Source organism: Cervus canadensis, chromosome 10 (assembly GCF_019320065.1).
Source record: "Cervus canadensis isolate Bull #8, Minnesota chromosome 10, ASM1932006v1, whole genome shotgun sequence".
Classification (NCBI taxonomy): domain Eukaryota; kingdom Metazoa; phylum Chordata; class Mammalia; order Artiodactyla; family Cervidae; genus Cervus; species Cervus canadensis.
The window spans coordinates 35,591,980-35,612,430 of record NC_057395.1 but is presented as its reverse complement, the minus strand read 5'-3'; the positions used below and the strand labels follow the sequence as shown (position 1 = coordinate 35,612,430).

The 20,451-nt window shown below is 40.8% G+C and overlaps 1 protein-coding gene across 8 annotated transcripts in view; it reads left to right on the top strand.

Annotated features, from left to right (window-relative positions):
- Window positions 1-16,407, top strand: part of ZEB1 (zinc finger E-box binding homeobox 1) — a 195,106-nt gene extending 178,699 nt beyond the window's left edge. For all 8 annotated transcript variants that reach the window (XM_043479270.1, XM_043479265.1, XM_043479269.1 and 5 more), the window contains 4 exons: window positions 1,613-1,718; window positions 9,762-11,572; window positions 13,583-13,763; window positions 13,889-16,407. In XM_043479270.1, coding sequence (XP_043335205.1) covers window positions 1,613-1,718; window positions 9,762-11,572; window positions 13,583-13,763; window positions 13,889-14,487 — 2,697 coding nt within the window. In that variant the 3' untranslated portion in view covers window positions 14,488-16,407. The remainder of the gene's footprint in view (window positions 1-1,612; window positions 1,719-9,761; window positions 11,573-13,582; window positions 13,764-13,888) is intronic.
- Window positions 16,408-20,451: the final 4,044 nt, after the last annotated feature.

Sequence of the window (20,451 nt, the reverse complement as noted above, 5' to 3'; positions counted from 1 at the left end):
GAACTTTGTGTTGATGTCTTATTTTTAAGGCCAGATGCGCTGTGGGGTGGAGAGTAGATCGAGAGAGACAAGAAGGAAGCAGGAAGCACACTTAAGGGCTGTGGCTGTAACCCAGGCCAGAGGCACTGGTGTGACAGATGTGACATCATGAGGATAGTGGCTGCAGGCTGGCTTGCTGAGGGATTGGATAAGAGTCTCAGGGAAAGAGAGGGACCAGGATTCCTCCAAATTCAGGGCCTGAGCAATGATCAGATAAATGCGGGGTTTACTCACAAAGGTAAGAAACAGGAGTAAGTGTTAGTCACTCAGTCGTGTCCAACTCTTTGTGACCCCATGGACTAGCCCACCAGGCTCCTCTGTCCATGGAATTCTCCAGGTAAGAATACTGGAGTGAGTAGCCATTCCCTTCTCCAGGGGATCTTCCCCACCCAAGGATCGAACCCTGGTCTCCTGCACTGCAGGTGGATTAAGCCCCCAAAAAGCAGGAGGAGGAGGAGCTGATTTCCAGGAGAGAAATGAAGAGGTCAGTGTAGTCCTCTTAGCAGATGCCTGTCACTGTTCAGTGGGGACATCGAGGAAGCTGTGAGAGTCTGGAATGGAGAGAGGAGAGACCTAGAGAGAGATGTTTGGAGTTGGAGCCATGTATTCAGTTTCAAAGCCAGGAGTTTGGGTGAAGTAGACCCTGAGACATACTTCACACTAGATTGCAGTGTGGGAGAGCATAGAGCAAGCAGAACCGGAGCCTTTGAACGATGGGTAGAATCTTAACAGTCACAATTAAGGGGAAACGTAGCCAGGAAGTAAGGGATGGTATCAGTGGGAGCAGGGGGGTGAAGAGCGGTGTGTGTGCAGAAGGTGGGACTCACTGGATGATGAGACGCGGACTCCTGCTGAAGAGGCCTGGAAACTCAGAGCTATAAACCTGGCATCTGTAGCCTCAGAATCTGTGCCCAGGGGCAAACAGGAATCCTTTAGAAATTTATGAGCAGAATGTATTGCATAATTCAGTTCAAACACGGCTTTTGTAAGATGAATAAAGGGTGCAGAATTTATTCAAAGTATGTAAAAGTGGGGGTTTGATAAACCAGACAGAAAGCTATTACAGTAATCCATATTTGACTGAAAAGAGGGAAGTATTTTTTAAATCATCAGATTAAGATTTTGGAAATACCAAACTTACTAGAGAGGATAAAGTCCTGAAAAAGCCCAGCCTCTTCTGTTCAGGAGACCTTGTACTTCTGTTTAGTAAGTATGCTTGAGACAGATTCCTGGACATTCTGGACCATGGTTTCTCTGTCAATTAGAGTGCAGGCGAGGGAAATCATCTCTAGTTCCTGGTCAAGTACGTATTTTTGCTAAATGCTGTATTGCATCATAGAGTGATTCTGATTCTTTAAACTGGGAAGTAGAGATTTTCCTTTATGTCAAAATTCTGTTGCCACTGTCCTCTTCCTTTTTGGTAACATTCCAAGTGTTAGGTTTTTGTGACTGCTAAGATTTGAGGCCTTTAAGAAACAAAAGAACCACCCAAACATTACTTTTAGCAGATTGGATGTTCTTTATGTCTAAAGCTTTTTTGCTTTATAAATAAAATACCAATTCTTTCTTACAGAGACATGTGACGCAGTCTGGGGGTAATCGTAAATTCAAGTGCACTGAATGTGGAAAAGCTTTCAAATACAAACACCATCTAAAAGAGCACTTAAGAATCCACAGTGGTAAATATTTGTTTTCTTTGTCTACCTTGAATATCATAGCAATTATGATAGTAAATTAATATCACATGTGAATTACACATATGGTTAGAAACTCTTTGCAATTGTTTTAGGATAAACACTAATATGAAGACATTTTCTGCTTCTTTGGCTAAACTATATCAAGCTAAGAGGACACATTTTGAATTTCCTAATAAGACTATAGCATTTTACAAAATGTACAACCTGAGACACTTGAGCTTTTTGATGAATGTTCATTGCCTCTGTTGCACAGTTAACAAGGGAATGATAAAGCTTGTAGGATACATGCTTGATAAAGCGTGTGCACAAGGAAAGGAGATGAAGATGTTCTTTACATAAGAGAAGGAGAGATGGAACTCAAGATAGGAGATGGCATGGTGCACCATGGGGATTGTGGGAGAGGGCAGCACGAGGGGTGGGAACTGTGGCATGAGAGGGGACTTCACGGAAAACCGGCTTCCCCCATCTCACCCTCAGTTCTGCACTACTCATCTACAGCTTCACATGAAAAGTGAACATTAATACATGGTAAAAATATTATGTCGATTTTAGAGACTTACAATTAAAGAGAGTTCTATTTGCCTTTTTTTGGAGGCTTTACTTACTCAAAAGCAACCAAGAAAATTCACATTGTGTTATGAACTCTGTCTCCTGGTTAATTTTGATGCATTATTTAATATTAAATAATTTCAATGAAAGACAGCTTAACTAATGAGTGGGAAATTACAGATTTCTGCATATGCTTGTTTTGTGAAAATTATTATATTGACAATTATTAATAGATTTTACAAATATCCTGCAAAAAAAGTACAGTTGGGTGGCTTTGTGATATGTGTATTTTATTTTGGAACTGCATTAATAGAAGTTGTGCTGAATTGCTCATTGAGGGCTAAAGAATGTTACCTCTTAAAACATGCCCAAATTGAGGTTCATACAAATACATTTTGTAAAATTTTTATACGTTAATATGTCTGGAAAACAAAGCTATCTTTTGGCATCTGCATCAGGATCCTATTTCTTAGCTCCTGTGCTATTGAACAATTTTCATCAATTTCGTATATATATATATTAACATTATATTAACATATATCCAGTGGATATTTTTTCTCTACTACTCTCCTTTTGTTCCCCAGCTTTATTGAGATATAACTGACACACAGGACTGTATAAGCAGCATGATTTGACTTATCTTGGCTATTATAGATAATGCTGCAGTGAATACAGGGCTGTATATATCATCTTTTCAAAGCAGTGTTTTCATTTTCTTTGGATGAATACTTAGAACTGGAATTACTGGATTAAAAGGTAGTTTTCTTTTTAATTTGTTGAGAAATCTGTATATCATTTTCTGTTGTGACTGCACCAATTTACATCCTCACCCACAGTGACCTAGGGTTCCCTTCTCTCCACGTTCTTGCCAATACTTTTTTTTTTTTGTAATAGTCATTCTGACAGGTGTATGGGGATATCATATTAATGATGTTGAGCATCTTTTCATGTGACTCTTGGCTTCTGTAAGTATTTTTTGGATAAATATATCTGTTCAGATTTTCAGCCCATTCTTAATTAGGTTGTGTCTTCTTTTGAGTTGTACGAGTTCATTGGACATTTGCATATTAACCCCTTATTTATATCATTTGTAAATATCTTCTATTCAGTAGGTGGCCTTTTCAGTTTGTTCATAGTTTTTTTTGTCTATACAGAAGTCTTTCAGTTTGATGTAGCCCCGTTTATTTTTGCTTTTGTTCCCCTTTCCTGAGGAGACATTTCAAAAAAAATATTACTGAGATCTATGTCAAAGAGCTTACTGCCTGTGTTTTTTTCTGGAAGTTTTACGGTTTCAGATCTTTAATCTGAAATATACTTCTGTGCGTAGTATGAGAGAGTGTAGCTGTCCAGTTTTCCCAACACCATTTATTGAAGGGGCTTTTTCCCCACTGTATATTCTTGCCATAGATTAACCACCCTTATGAGTTCATTTCTGTGGTTTCTGTTATGTTCAATAGATCTATGAATCTGCTTTTGTGCCAACACCATGCTAAATGACTGTAGCTTTGCAGCATAGTTTGAAATTGAGGCGTGTGATACCTCCACTTCTGTTCTTTTTCAAGATTGTTTCGGCTATTCGGCATTTTTTATGCTTCCATGCAGATTTCAAGATTTATTCTAGTTCTGTGAAAAATGCATTGGCATTTTTATAGGAATTACATTGAATATGTAGAATGAATCAATGTAGAATCATTGAACCTGTTTTCATAATTGTTCTTTCTTGTTTGTTATTAATGTCTAGAAATTCAACAGATTTCTACATTAATTTTGTATCTGGCAACTTTACCAAGTTCATTGGTGAGCTCTAGTAGTTTTTTAGTGGCATCTTTAAAGTTGTCTATGTATATAGTATCATATCATCTGTAAACAGCAAGTTTTACTTCCTCTTTTCAATTTGGATTCTTTCTTTTTTTCATCTGACTACTGTGGCTGGGACTTCCAATACCTTGTTGAATAAAAGTAACGAAAGTAGATATCTTTGTCTTGTTCCTGATCTTAGAGGAAATGCTTTCAGCTTTTCACCATTGAGTACGATGTTAGCTATGGGCTTATCATACATGGTCATTATTACGTTGAGGTATGTTCCTTCTGTACACATTTCATTGAGAGTTTTTTTTATCATAAATGGATATTGAATTTTGTCAAAAGCTTTTTCTGAATCTATTTAGATGATCATATGGTTTTTACTTTCAATTTGTTAATGTGGTATATCACATTGATTTGTAGATATTTAACCATTTTTCATCCCTTGATAAATCCCACCTGATCATGGTATACCTGGGTGTTTCAATGTATTACTGAATTTGGTTGGCTAATATTTTGTTAAGGAGTCTTGCATCTGTATTCATCAGTGATACTGGCCTGCAGTTATTTTGTGTGTGCTTTGTCTGTTTTGATATCAGGATGATGCTGACCTCATAGAATGAGTTCACAAGTATTCCTTCCTATCCAATTTTTAAAAATAGTTTGAGAAGGATAGGTGTTACATCAATAATGATTCATGTCAATGTATGGCAAAAACCACTACAATATTGTAAAGTAATTAGCCTCCAACTAATAAAAATAAATGGAAAAAAAAAGAAAAAAACAAAAATACAAACACTTTTGATGGAAAGGTTACACACTGCCTAATTATCCTTAGAAAATCATAGCATTTTCTAGGTCTACTGGTACTGTGTGACACTTCCCATTTTCTTCTCTAAGTTTATAATTTAAAATGTCCAAATTATAAATTCCTAATTGTGAATTTTGAAATTTTATGTTAAAATATATTTGTTCAGCTAGTAAATATTGGTTCAAATGTTCAAAATAAATAAATAAATAAATTTATTTTTAATAACCCCCCTTCTTACCAGAAGGGCTTCCCTGGTTCAGAGGGTAAAACATCTGCCTGCAATGCAGGAGACCCAGGTTCGATTCCTGGGTCAGGAAGATCCCCTGGAGAAGGAAATGGCAAATGGAGTACCCACTCCAGTACTCTCGCCTGGAAAATTCCATGGATGGAGGAGCCTGGTAGGCTGCAGTCCATGGGGTCGCAAAGAGTCAGACACAACTAAGCGACTTCACTTTCTCACCAGAAATGATTTGAAGTTGTTGATAGAGATTATAGCTAATTCATTTTTTAATGAAGTTGGGGTAATAAAACAGAGTAAGATTTTGTATATAAAAATAAATGTCCTATTGGATCATATAGGAGGACTGCAGATCTATAGATTATATGCAGTTGGGAAGCACAGATGGTACAAAACATTAAAATATAAGTCCAGAAACAAGTTGATATCCAATCACAAAATCCTGCACTGATCATCAAAAATCAGCTTCAATCAAGTAATAATGCCTGTACCATCTACAGAAACCCTTCAGGTGTTTTCACGGTCAAGCGCTTTATGTAAGCTCACAGTATGCTGCTGCTCTAGAAGAGGAGGCAGGTTCGGGCCACGCCAGGGCACATGGACTCCTGGGCTCTGCTGTCCATTCATACTTACGTCTCTTAAGATTATTTAATATTAGGCTTATATATCTTTAATACAGCAGAAAAAGTAAACATATAAAGGAAGACAGCCATGAAGTAAAAATGAGAAAGAAAAAAAAAGAATACCATGAATTCCTTTGCACATGCTAGAAGAGACCACAAATTAGACCCTAAGTTTTAGGAAGTAAGAAAACTACAGTTAGTAACAGAAATCTAGAGTGTTTGTAGGTAAAAAGGATCAGATGTCAGAAGATGAGAGAAAAAGCACAACTCTTCTGATACTGAAGTCCATAGAGAGAGTTGTTCCTTGGCGCATCATTAAGAAGAAAGAACCAAAAGATAATTTACATCATCCTCAGAGGGTTCAATAGTGTTTTCATTCTAAAGTAAGATTCTTCCATAGAGGCCAGTGATATTTCACCAAAATGCAGTTCAGAAAGAGCACTGCCCCAGGGTGCCCAGTGGATACCATCCAAGTCTACAGCTCCCTGGTGGTTTATTCCAAGGGGATATTTCGAGCAGGGCTACTCCAAGTCATCCCAGATAAACAGAAACCAAGGGCAAGCATTTAGAAAGTATCGTATCAAGACAATGCTGTGACAATTTCATTATATTCTATATGATGTTAGTCCACAGGAGATTGGAAAATGTTTTTTAAGGAAAAAAACTGATCATTCACCACAGGTAGTTTTGAAAGTACTGTTTATAGTACCTAATAATGAACCTCATATCCTTCAGGAAACTCTGGGGGTTTTTTTGCAGCTGAGTTTTTAACAGACATTGAAGGTCAGGGCCCTCAAGTAATGTGCCCTAGAATTGCATGGATCTCTTCTGATGTCCATGAAATAAACTCTATGCAAAGTCCTGTGTGTCACCGTCATATAAACTTTGCACATGGGAACTGTGCAAAGGAGCTGTGAGGAGGCCACTGCACCTGCCCACAGAGAGGGTGCAAAAGAGCCCCTGCACCCAGGTGGGGAGCCTCCCCAGCAAGTAACCTGGGTTTGTTCCATGGCCTGACAGTCATTTCAGCCTAGAAAACTTCTATATCAGGTGCAACTGAACACCACCTTAGCCATTAGAAAAAAGTCAGTGTGCATAATGTATCAAACTCTGAGAGCACAACTTCCTGCTACAGTAGTAGTTACAGACACTAACCTGGGTCAGTAACTGAGGTGAGGTGCCTTAGCTATGAAGTTAGAAATACGGCTTTTTCTAACAAACATAATGACTTTGGCTTTAGAATAATTGTTCTGCAGTCTTTTTTTGTAGCAGCAGTAAAATAACAGGGTGATTCCCATAATAGTAATGGTAACTAGCACCTGCTGGACACTCAGCTGCATCAAGTCATGCAGCTCTCACATAACCCTGAGAGGTAGATGCTACTGTTTCCTCCTTTTTCACTGATGCGAAAACGGGGTTTCAGAGAACTTAGCTTGTCCCCAGTCACTCAGTGGGACACAGCAAAGCTGGGCTCTGGGACATAGGCCTCCTGATTCCAAAGCCACTGCCGTCCCCACTGTGCTCTGTAAAGACAGAAATAATCAATACTACAGATGCTTATTTTCCTAGTCAGCAAGGGAACAAGCATGTAGTTCATCTAAAAAGGTCATCAAATAATTAAGAATGTTAAAATAAGAGAGATGCTAAGACATATCCCTTGTTTTACGCCCACTGGAAATTTTTATCAGATGCATTTTGAGTATTGAATCAGATTTCAGGCATCCCATTGGAAAGATATTGATAAAACTGGAGAATCTCAGAGGTGAGTTAACAAGCGGGTAAGAGTTCTGAAGAACACATCCCATGAGTAATGTGTGAGAGACCTGGACACATTTAACCTGCATGAGGGAAATTGAGGGATACTTGTGACAGCTCTTCATCACATCGAAAGTCTGGCTTGTTGAGGAAATGTTAGACCAGCTCCATGCAGAATCAGAAACAAACATAACAGGGAAGGCCAGCTTTGGCTTAGTACTGACCCTCTGTCTCATTGCTTTTCTAAAGAGTCACTGAGATTTCTCGAGAGCACACTGAGTTTTGCTATATCATCTGTTATAACTGCCAGAAGAATCCAGTGAGGATGTATCTACATTTATTTATGCACCAAAACACTGAAGCTTGGACAGGTTAAGAAAATAGACATAGTATGTGACAGAGCGAGAATCTGAACTCAGATCCTGGTCCTCAGCAAAGCCAGACTAGACTGCCTTCCTCAGATCTGTCCAGTGGCAATAACCTCCTTTTAATAAAAGAGGTTGAGCAGAGATGAGCTGGTGCCAAGGATGATATGAAATGAACCCTTCGCTGAGAAGGAGGCTGTACTAGAGGGCTTTATTAGATTCCTTCCAACTCTAATTTGATTATGCAGACACATTTGAGAAAATATAATGCACTTGTTTTAATCTTTACAACATTGAAATTCCAAGACTAGCAGGTCCTACACTTTCTTGCTGCTTTCCTTTAAATCATTAAAAAGAAAGGGGGAGATAAAGAGCTTTGTTTTGCTACTGAGTAGATAAGCAGCATCACCACACTTCATCATCTTACAGTTAGCCACTCATTCATCTGGCAGAGGCTTACAGAGCAGCTGTGTGACCTGCACGCAGCAGGTGTGGGGAGTAAACGGCACAGAGACCTGGACCTCCCTGAACCCAGGCGTTGGTGACCTTTAGACTGTACATTCATGAACTAGAACATGTTCGAACTAAAGTTAAAAAAAATTGGATTGTAAGAAAATATCCCATTCTACTCAAAAATTTCTGTCAGAGTACCCCTAGTGACCCAGAAGAATACTTTGTACCCTGGAAGGTCTTGGGGAGTGACATAAGGGAGGCCTCTGCAAGCAGGAAGCTTCTTTTTTCCTGACATTTCACAAAGATGTTGTATTTGTGCAGCAAAAGTATACTCTGTGTTTTAATACTTAAATGTTCTAAGTTACTGTAACCACTGTCACTGAAATTGAAACTCCAAGATGGTTTTCATACCAAGAGGCTGAGTGGTAAAGAATTCACCTGCCAATGCAGGAGGCACAAAAGACACAGGTTTGCTTCCCACGTTGGGAAGACCCCCTGGAGGAGGAAATGGCAACCCGCTCCAGTATTCGTGCCTGGAGACCCATGGACGGAGGAATCTGGCAGGCTGCAGTCCATGGGGTCGCAAAGAGCTGGACATGACTGCGCAACTCAGCACACAGCAAACACGGCCTTATTTATCTACAAGTACACACACCCCTCGTAGCTCAGCTGGTAAAGAACCCGCCTGCCACGCAGGAGACCCTGGTTCGATCCCTGGGTCGGGAAGTTCCCCTGGAGGAGGGATAGGCTGCCCACTCCAGTATTCTGGCCTGGAGAATCCCATGGACAGAGGAGCCCAGTCGGCTACAGTCCATGGGGTCACAAATTGTCAGACACGACTGAGTGACTAAGCACACACATACATCCCAGCCTAATAAGCCAAGGCTTGTAACAACACTTGTATTTAAACTTTTCTTCCCCACTGAAAAAGGTCTTTTCAAGGAAACCTATGAATATAGGAAGGATAGATATTCATATGACTCATACAGTCAAGGATAGAGTTCCACACTTATTAAGTCTTATGGGAGATTTTGCTTCCTTTTGTCTAATATTAATTTCTCCTATAGATGGTTAAGTAGAATAAAATATAGAGAATTACATAGTTTAGTGACACAGGATAAGAAAAAAATTACTTGAAAGAGTGGGATATAATTTTTTGGTATCTGAGAAAGACTTGAACTTTTAAAAGTGAGCAGAACTGTTATACGCACCTGAAGAGAAGTTTCTCTTACTGGTCAGCATGTAGTTCAGACTAACATTTTACTGGTGCTTGACATTTATGTAGGTTTTCAACTTAAAAGTGACAATTGTAAATAAAATTGTATCACAAGCATACGTGGTAACCCCCTTTTTAAATTGATACTGCTTGTTTTAGGGAAAATGTGAATATGTGAAAATTTATGAATGTAATTTTTTGTTGTTGTTTAGGAGAGAAGCCATATGAATGCCCAAACTGCAAGAAACGTTTTTCCCATTCTGGTTCCTACAGCTCACACATAAGCAGTAAGAAATGTATCAGCCTGATGCCTGTGAACGGGCGGCCAAGAACAGGGCTCAAGACCTCGCAGTGTTCCTCACCCTCCCTCTCGGCCTCTCCAGGCAGTCCCACGCGACCACAGATGCGGCAGAAGATAGAGAACAAGCCCCTTCAAGAGCAACTTCCCGTAAACCAGATTAAAACTGAACCTGTGGATTATGAGTTCAAACCCATAGTGGTTGCTTCAGGAATCAACTGTTCAGCCCCTCTACAGAACGGGGTTTTCAGTGGTGGTGGCCCCTTACAGGCAACCAGTTCTCCTCAGGGTGTGGTGCAGGCCGTTGTTCTGCCAACGGTGGGTTTGGTGTCCCCCATCAGCATCAATTTAAGTGATATTCAGAATGTACTTAAAGTGGCGGTAGATGGTAATGTCATCAGGCAAGTTTTGGAGAATAATCAAGCCAATCTTGCATCCAAAGAACAAGAAACAATCAATGCTTCATCCATCCAGCAAGGCGGCCATTCTGTTATTTCAGCCATCAGTCTTCCTCTGGTTGATCAAGATGGAACAACCAAAATCATCATTAACTACAGTCTTGAACAACCTAGCCAACTTCAAGTTGTTCCTCAGAATTTGAAAAAAGAAACCCCAGTCCCTACCAACAATTGCAAAAGTGAAAAGTTACCAGAAGATCTTACTGTTAAGTCTGAGAAGGACAAAAGCTTTGAAGGGGGAGGGAATGACAGCACTTGCCTCCTGTGTGACGACTGTCCCGGGGACATCAATGCACTTCCAGAGCTAAAGCACTATGACCTGAAGCAGCCCGCCCAGCCCCCTCCGCCCCCCACCCCAGAAGCTGCCAAGCCCGAGGCCTCCGCTCCATCGGGGTCCGGAGATGGCAGTTTGTCTCCCAGTCAGCCACCTTTAAAGAACCTCTTGTCTCTTCTGAAAGCATATTATGCTTTGAACGCACAGCCAAGTGCAGAAGAGCTCTCAAAAATTGCTGATTCCGTGAACCTACCACTGGATGTAGTGAAAAAGTGGTTTGAAAAGATGCAAGCAGGACAGATCTCAGTGCAGTCTTCTGAACCATCTTCCCCAGAACCAGGCAAAGCCAACACCCCTGCCAAGAGCGACGATCAGCCTCAGGCTGCAGATGCAGATGAAGCCCAGGACAGCACAGGGAACCGCCAGAGCCCTCTGAAGAGAGCTAGCTCTCCCGTCTTACCAGGGGGCTCGGCCGTCAATGGTTCCAGAAGCAGCGCCTCCTCCCCTTCCCCCCTGAACCTCTCTTCCTCCAGAAGCGCACAGGGTTACTCGTACCCGACAGAAGGGGCGCAGGAAGAGCCGCAGGTCGAACCTCTTGATCTCTCACTACCAAAGCAGCAGGGCGAGTTATTGGAAAGGCCAACTATCACTAGTGTTTACCAGAACAGTGTTTATTCTGTCCAGGAAGAACCCTTGAACTTGTCTTGTGCAAAAAAGGAGCCACAAAAGGACAGTTGTGTTACAGACTCAGAACCAGTTGTAAATGTAATCCCACCAAGTGCCAACCCCATAAATATTGCTATTCCTACCGTCACTGCCCAGTTACCCACGATCGTGGCCATCGCTGACCAGAACAGCGTTCCGTGCTTGCGAGCACTGGCTGCCAACAAGCAGACCATCCTGATCCCCCAGGTCGCCTACACATACTCGACCGCAGTCAGCCCAGCGGTCCAGGAAACACCCTTGAAGGTGATCCAGCCCAATGGAAATCAGGTAAAAAAGAAAAAAAACCACTCCCAGCCCCAATCCATTGATCAAATGCTAGTCTGATTTATTTTAGTGAATTTCTCTAATAAAAATCAGGCATGAGAGAGCCAAGCAGCTTGTTAAACTGTCACATTTTGAAAGGAAATAGCTGACTGTGTGCCTTAGCTGCTGTGGCATCTTGGCTCTTGTTGTTTACTGATCCAGAGTGTAGTTTTCAACTGCAGTTTTAAGTGTTATTTTTGCTGAAAAGAGGGTTGATGGGTCTCGGCTGTAAGACTGACTGACTGAAACTAGAGATGGAAGAGGAAAGTAAAATTCAAATACTCATTAATCGGACTTCTGTTTATAGTTAAGTTCCCAGAATTCGTCATAGTTTCTGCCTTGATGATGATTATCAGTAAATGAAAATTTGTTCACAGATGTTTTATACCAGGCAAACCTAGCTCTCACTTTTTGTGTTAACCTCTGTTTATAAAAGGCTTTAATAAAGCAAACAAAAATTAAGTATATAAAGAATTCACCTAGTGAGTTTACTGATGATTTTATAAGCTGTAAACTAGTGTTCATCATCATAATACATGAGGAAATACAGTTGTGAATCTGTGTTTGTATTTTCCTCTGTAACACTCTCCAAGTCCATGACAGTTATGATAAAGCTATTTTGCATGACTGTTGTGTATCTCACTGTCTGGACTTTGTCTGTGTCACTGACCTTGATGTCTCCATTTTTTCCATCAATTTCTGATTAAATTTATCTCCAGTATTCATTTGATTCAATCTTTTTCCCAAATACTTGCGATAAGAAGATGCAACTAAAATAATTATAATATCCTGTTCAAGTATATGTTTTGCTACTTTTGTCTCCTGTTGCTACCAATGGGTCTTCCTGTAATTGTGGTAACCTTGAAAAAGTTTTCACATGGCTAAATTCTTCATGAAATATAAATTTTAAGTGTGTAAAACACTCTTCACACCTCTGAAGAATAAACTGGGAAATTCCAGTTAATGGATCCAATAACATTTAGAGTCGCTTTAACACCAGTGGCAGCTCACAAGTGACAGAAAAATGTCTGTCAGCACTTCCCCCACCTTATTGTTTAGTCGCTCAGCTCAGTTGTATCTGACTCTTGGCGACCCCATGGACTGTAGCCTGCCAGGCTCCCCTGTGCACAGAATTTCCCTGACAAGAATACTGGAGTGGTTTGACATTTCCTCCTCCAGAGAATCTTCCTGCACCAGGGATCGAACCCACATCTCCTGCATTGGCAGGCAGATTCTTTACCACTGAGCCACCAGGGAAGTCCTCTCCTGCCTTACAAAGCTGTAAGAAATTGTGGGAAACCTCTAAACTTGTGGGAAATGTGTGAGTTTAGGATAGAAGTCTTCAGGAAAGACACAGGATCTTAGGGGCCCAATCCCACTGCAGGCTCCCTGCAGAATTCTTCCACCTACAGGAGACCCTGCTGCCAGTTTTCTCCCTAACCCTCACCCAAAACTCTGAAGATTCACCATCAAGCAAGGATTCTTGTTTAAAAACACAGACCTGCCTGCATTGTTTTTCCATCTTGCTTAGAAAAGTGATAGAACCAACCTCCCTCTTTATAAGGAGACAGTGAAATTTAGTTCACAAAATTCTAAGGTCCTGGAAGATACAATTTTAAGAAACAGAATCTTAATTTTCACTTAGTGAAACCCAGAAGGTAAATGATGCAGTTAGAAATTCACGACTGTTTAGCAAACTCATCAATTAAAACCTTCTGCAAACTTCTGGTAAATTAATGCTACAGAGGGAACTACGTGTGTTCTCTGCAGCATCCTTGCTTTCCGTGCCCACTGACCCTGGGCTGCTTTTGCTGTTTGACTGCACTGCCCCCTCACCTGAACCTGCCCTTTGAGCCTGCTTTGGTCAGGTTGTTGAAAGCAGAAATCAAAGTTCCTTCAGCTCTGCTTTTATTTATGTCTGTCCTTTATCCCGTAATCTTAAATGAACATTTCCTACTTCCTTTATTCCTCTAGGATGAAAGGCAAGACACTAGCTCAGAAGGAGTATCCAACGTAGAGGATCAGAACGACTCCGATTCCACGCCCCCCAAAAAGAAAATGCGGAAAACAGAAAACGGAATGTATGCTTGTGATTTGTGTGATAAGATATTTCAAAAGAGTAGCTCACTGTTGAGACATAAATACGAACACACAGGTATGTATGTTAAGGAAGCTACTAGTTATGCAGAGTTGAATTGATGGCTATTTCCATAGCCCGAAGTGCCCCAAGGCCTAGCGGCTCCATGCCGTTTTATTTCATAGCTGTGCCCTTATTTTCAGGTAAAAGGCCCCACGAGTGTGGCATCTGCAAAAAGGCGTTTAAACACAAGCATCACCTGATCGAGCACATGCGCCTGCACTCCGGGGAGAAGCCCTACCAGTGCGACAAGTGCGGGAAGCGCTTCTCCCACTCGGGCTCCTACTCCCAACACATGAACCACCGCTACTCCTACTGCAAGAGGGAGGCCGAGGAGCGGGAGCCCCCCGAGCCGGGGGCCGCGGGCCCGGGGGTCCCGCCCGAGCAGCACGCGGGGCAGGGCGACTCGGATGAGAGGGAGAGCTCGACGCGGGAGGAGGACGAGGACAGCGACAAGGAGGAGGAAGAGGAGGAGGAGGAGCGGGAGCTGGAGGAGCTGGAGGAGGAGAAGGGAAGTGGAGCGGCGCGAGGGCCGGAGGAGGTGGAGGAGGAGGTGGAGGACGGGGAGGAGGAGATGGACGATGAGGAGGACGAGGACGAGGAGGCGGAGGATGAAGGGGAGAGAGCAGAAACGGAAGGTGTGGGGCAGGGGGTGGGGGCTGGAAGCCAAGCCCACAGCTTAGAACACAAAGTCAGTGAGGGCAGCGAGCAGGTGTCCGAAGAGAAAACAAATGAAGCCTAATAGTTTTTCTAGAAAGAAAATTCTAATTGGTAATGAAGTTTTGTTCTATATTATACATGCTTTTCATGGAAACACAGTAACCTGTATACTGTGATTTCTGTTCACTACTGTGTAAAGTAAAAATTTAAAAAAACACAAAATCAAAAAAAAAAAAAACCACACAAAAAAAAATCCGGGTGTGCCTGAACCTCAGACCTAGTAATTTTTCATGCATTTTTCAAAGTTAGGAACAAGTTTGTAACATGAAGCAGATTAGAAAACGTAATGACTCAGAAAGCAGAGATTTAACAGGTTAAAGAAAGCTGATTGATTAGATGAGCACCTGACATTGTTTCATTTTATCAGTATTAATTAGCACTCTTACGTTGGTTTATTCTTAAGCTGTACAATTGGGAGAAATTTTATAATTTTTTTATTGGTAAACATATGCTAAATCCGCTTCAGTATTTTATTATGTTTTTTAAAATGTGAGAACTTCTGCACTACAGAATTCCCTTCACGGAGAAGTATAATGCAGTTCCAAACCGTGCTAACTACCTTTTCTAAATTCAACCTAGAAGGTAGTCATTTCTAATATTTAGATGTCACAGTAGAGCGTATTCTCATTTAAAGTGTATTGTTAGCCTTAAGAAAGCAGCCGCTAGAAGAGCTGAAGTTTCTTACTCATGTGGTTTAAAATGGAGTTGACGAGACTGCCGTTGAGTTCTGATTGCAGGGACTAACAGTGTTGATACTGGTGAGACAGCAGAGACGTCAGAATCAGTGTTCGTAATTGTGTTTGCGTACGTGGTACACAAATATGAAGGATGTGATATGAAGCTTTGTATCTCCTCTGGCCTTAAGCAAGACCTGTGTGCTGTAAGTGCCATTTATCAGTATTTTCAAGGCTCTGACCAGCCTCCGTTCATGCATGGCCTACAATAACTAGCATTTGTTGATTTGTTTCTTGTATCAAAATTCCAAAATAAACTTAAAAACCACTGACTCTGTCAGAGAAGCCAAACACTGGGACATTTCACCCTTTAATTCCTCAGTATTCATTTTGCGTTAATTGACTTTCAGAATTTCTCTACCAAAATGAAAGGGAAATTTTCTAATCTGCTTTATCCATGTACTTGCATTTCAAACATGGACCTGCCATTGTTATTTGGCTCATAACTGTTTCCAAATGTTAGTTATTATGGACCCAGTTTATTAACAACATTAGCTGATTTTTACCTATCAGTATTATTTTATTTCTTTTAGTTTATAGATCTGTGCAACATTTTTGTACTGTATGTCTTCAAACTTGGCAGTATTAATACCCTTCTTACTGACATATGTACTTTTAGTTTTAGAAAACTTTTATATTTATGTGTCTTATTTTTATATTTCTTTATTTATTACACAGTGTAGTGTATAATACTGTAGTTTGTATTAATACAATAATATATTTTAGTATGAAAATTTGGAAAGTTGATAAGATTTAAAGTAGAGATGCAATTGGTTCTCTTGCATTGAGATTTGATTTAACAGTGTTATGTTAACATTTATACTTGCCTTGGACTGTAGAACAGAATTTAAATGGGAATGTATTAGTTTTACAACTGCAATCAAGTCATTTTACCTTTACCCAGTTTTTAATATAAAACTCTTAAATTTTGAAATTCACTGTGTGACTAATAGCATGATGCTCTGCGGTTTTATTAAGAGATTAGTCTAACCATAAAACTCTCATTTCCTTAGGAAGCCAAATTAGGATAACCTCATATAAACAGTGTTGGGAACAACGTTTAACATTTTGTGCCAATTTGTTCCTGTATTCATGTATGTAAGTTACAAATCTGACTCTTCATTTTTAAGTTCCTTGTTACACCATGGTCATTTTCTAGTTTTTTACCAGACTCCCCATCTCACAATAAAATGCATCAACAAGCCTGACTTGCTGTCCTTCTTTTAATCATTTGTCAAGATTTTCTCTGGAAAACTCTGTAAAGTGGGTATACAGTCATCCTGCTCTGGGTGTATCTTGGGCTGAGTTTGGGTAAACTCAATTCCCCACTAAGTCAGGGATTTTCCTGCAGCTAGTGTTTTTGGGAATGTCAGAGGTGACAACGAATGGCCAACTCAGAGCTTGCGTCCTCATCCAGAAGCTTTTACCCCCACTCCGGATCTGTGACCTCTCACCCTCGGGAAGCTGGGTTTCACTGTCTTTCCTCTGCGCTCCCCCAGCCTTTGCCTTCCTCACCTCAGCCCTTACACTGTCATTCACGCCCTTCCCACCAGGATCCTCTGGGCCACCAGCCAGGTCACTCTCGTGCCCCAGTGCCCAGCACGAGTCCATGCGGCCGTGTGTGCTGAACAATAATATAATTTGCATGTTAAAAGAGCTCACCTATGTCTTTACTACTATTTTGCTTCTGTATATGTTAAATGATTTCAGCAATTTGGTAATGTCTTTATTCAGGTCCTATTAAACACTAAACATAATAGACAAATAGTAAACTCTACCTTTCTGTCTTTCTATTCCGATTTGTGAGTTTATTTCTAGGTGCCTTCCTTGTGCTTAACCTCATGGTACATGACACAGGTGCTCAAGGCCTCTGGGGGGAGTGCCGGCACCCATCCTCACAAATTCCCGTGAGGACCCCTTTCCTTCTGAGGGCCTCACGTTCCCAGCATGACGCCTCACTTCTTCTGTCACAGAAAAAAGCTCCCCAATAAGCATGATAGAGGTTTCAGTTCAGTCGCTCAGTTGTGTCCGACTCTTTGCGACCCCATAAACCGCAGCACGCCAGGCCTCCCTATCCATCACCAACTCCCGGAGTTCACCCAAACCCATGTCCCTCGAGGCGGTGATGCCATCCAACCTGTCATCCCCTTCTCCTCCTGCCCTCAATCTTTCCCAGCATCAGGGTCTTTTCAAATGAGTCAGCTCTCTGCATCAGGTGGCCAAAGTATTGGAGTTTCAGCTTCAACATCAGTCCCTCCAATGAACACTCAGGACTGATCTCCTTTAGGATGGACTGGTTGGATCTCCTTGCAGTCCAAGGGACTCTCAAGGGTTTTCTCCAATAACACAGTTCAAAAGCATCAATTCTTCAGCGCTCAGCTTTCTTTATAGTCCAACTCTCACATCCATACATGACCTCTGGAAAAACCATAGCCTTGACTAGATGGACCTTTGTTGGCAAAGTAATGTCTCTGCTTTTTAATATGCTGTCTAGGTTGGTCATAACTGTCCTTCCAAGGAGTGTCTTTTAATTTCATGGCTGCAATCACCATCCACAGTGATTTTGGAGCCCAGAAAAATAAAGTCAGCCACTGTTTCCCCCATCTATTTGCCATGAAGTGATAGGACTGGATGCCATGATCTTAGTTTTCTGAATGTTGAGCTTTAAGCCAACTTTTTCACTCTCCTCTTTCACTTTCATCAAGAGGCTTTTTAGTTCCTCTTCACTTTCTGCCTTAAGGGTGGTGTCATCTGCATATCTGAGGTTATTGATATTTCTCCCAGCAATCTTGATTCCAGCTTGTGCTTCCCTCCAGCCCAGCGTTTCTCATGATGTACTCTGCATACAAGTTAAATAAGCAGGGTGACAATATACAGCCTTGACGTACTCCTTTTCCTATTTGGAACCAGTCTGTTGTTCCATGTCGAGTTCTAACTGTTGCTTCCTGACCTGCATACAGGTTTCTCAAGAGGCAGGTTAGGTGGTCTGATATTCCCATCTCTTTCAGAATTTTCCACAGTTTATTGTGATCCACACAGTCAAAGGCTTTGGCGTAGTCAATAAAGCAGAAATAGATGTTTTTCTGGAACTCTGTTGCTTTTTCGATGATCCAGCGGCTGTTGGCAATTTGATCTCTGGTTCCTCTGCCTTTTCTAAAACCAGCTTGAACATCTGGAAGTTCACGGTTCACATATTGCTGAAGCCTGGCTTGGAGAATTTTGAGCATTACTTTACTAGTGTGTGAGATGAGTGCAATTGTACTCATTTGAGGATGCTAGTTTGAGCATTCTTTGGGATTGCCTTTCTTAGGGATTGGAATGAAAACACCTTTTCCAGTCCTGTGGCCACTGCTGAATTTTCCAAATTTGCTGGCATATTGAGTGCAGCACTTTCACAGCGTCATCTTTCAGGATTTGAAATAGCTCAACTGGAATTCCATCACCTCCACTAGCTTTGTTCATAATGATGCTTCCTAAGGCCCACTTGACTTCACATTCCAGGAAGTCTGGCTCTAGGTGAGTGATCACACCATCGTGATTATCTGGTCGTGAAGATCTTTTTTGTACAGTTCTGTGTATTCTTGCCACCTCTTCTTAATTATCTTCTGCTTCTGTTAGGTCCCTACCATTTCTGTCCTTTATTGAGCCCATCTCTGCATGAAATGTTCCCTTGATATCTCTAATTTTCTTGAAGAGATCTCTACTTTCCCATTTTCTCTTTCCCATTCTATTGTTTTCCTCTATTTCTTTGCACTGATCACTGAGGAAGGCTTTCTTATCTCTCCTTGCTATTCTTTGGAACTCTGCATTCAAATGGGTATATCTTCCCTTTCCGCTTCCCTTCTTTTCACAGCTATTTGTAAGGCCTCCTCAGACAACCATTTTGCTTTTTAGGAAACAAGAATAAGCAACCCTTCTTAGGACACATTCATACTATAATCACTCTAACAGGAAGCTTAAAGAAGTCCGTGCTCGATTTATACAAGTAAATGGCTAATGAAGGAAGTCTAGATTCATCAGAGAAGTTCTGAAGATGAAAACGCGTCAGCACTCCCCATCACTCCCCCAAATCCAGTAGCAGCGTGTCACTGACCTGTGCCACATGCACGGATTCCTTGCTGCTGTTGTCAAAGCTGATTTCGCAGAAGCCTTACCAGACAGAAACACCATGTGCCCATGAACACGCACATACTAAGGAGTAGAATAAAATATGACACCAAGAGCCATGCTCTTAACTAGCCTGTATCACATCTCATGTGAGAATAGCCTACACTCTCTACATCTAAACTTAAATCTGGCTGTAAGTAATATGAGAAGATGTCAGCAAGACTAATACACATTTCATAACATGGAGAAAAAGGGAAGGGCAAAGACTTTTTTTTTCAAATCTGTGTGTAAACTTAAAATTAGCCATGAAAACATGAAAATGTAAACTTAGACTTCTTAAGATCAATGGAAGGATATATTAGAACAACTACAATATGGACTTCAAACCTTAAAAAAAATAGAACAGAAATTTCTCTGTTCTGGTGAACAAATACAGTCCACTCAACAATTCACATTTCCCGCAACAAGGCATGGGACATTCATGAAGAGAAACCATATTATGAGCCATGCAACAACCTTCAAATTCAAAAGAATTAAAAACAAAGTGGTTTTCTTTGACTACAAAATAAACTAGAAATCAGTAACAGAAATACATCTGAAAAATCCCATCCCCCTGCCCCACAAAACTATTTGAAACTATGTAACATGTTTCTAAGTAAAAATTGATAATAAAAAGAACTAAGTAAAAATGAAAATCCAACATCAGAAGTTGCAGTAACCAGTAATAGCAGTGCATATAAGAAAATTCATAATATTAAATGCTTGTATTAGAAAAGAAGGCATAAGCTTCCCCCTTTGGAAATTAGAAGAATAAAATTAAATCCAAACCAAGCAGAAAGGCAATAATAGAAGAAATCAATGGCATAGAAAACAGAAAAGCAATGAGTAAACCAATGAAATTAGAACCTGATTCTTTGAAAAAATTGATAAACCTCCAGCCAAATAGATCAAGAAGAGAAATCGTCAAGAATAAGAGAAGATATTCTTCTTGCAAATTCTACAGGGTAAAAGGATGAAAAGGAAGTATTGTGAACTTTAAGTCAATGCACTTGATAGTGTTGATGAAAATGACACGACTAAAACTCACTATAACAAGAAATAGATAACCTGATTAGTCCAACCACAAAGAAATTAAATTGCTAGTT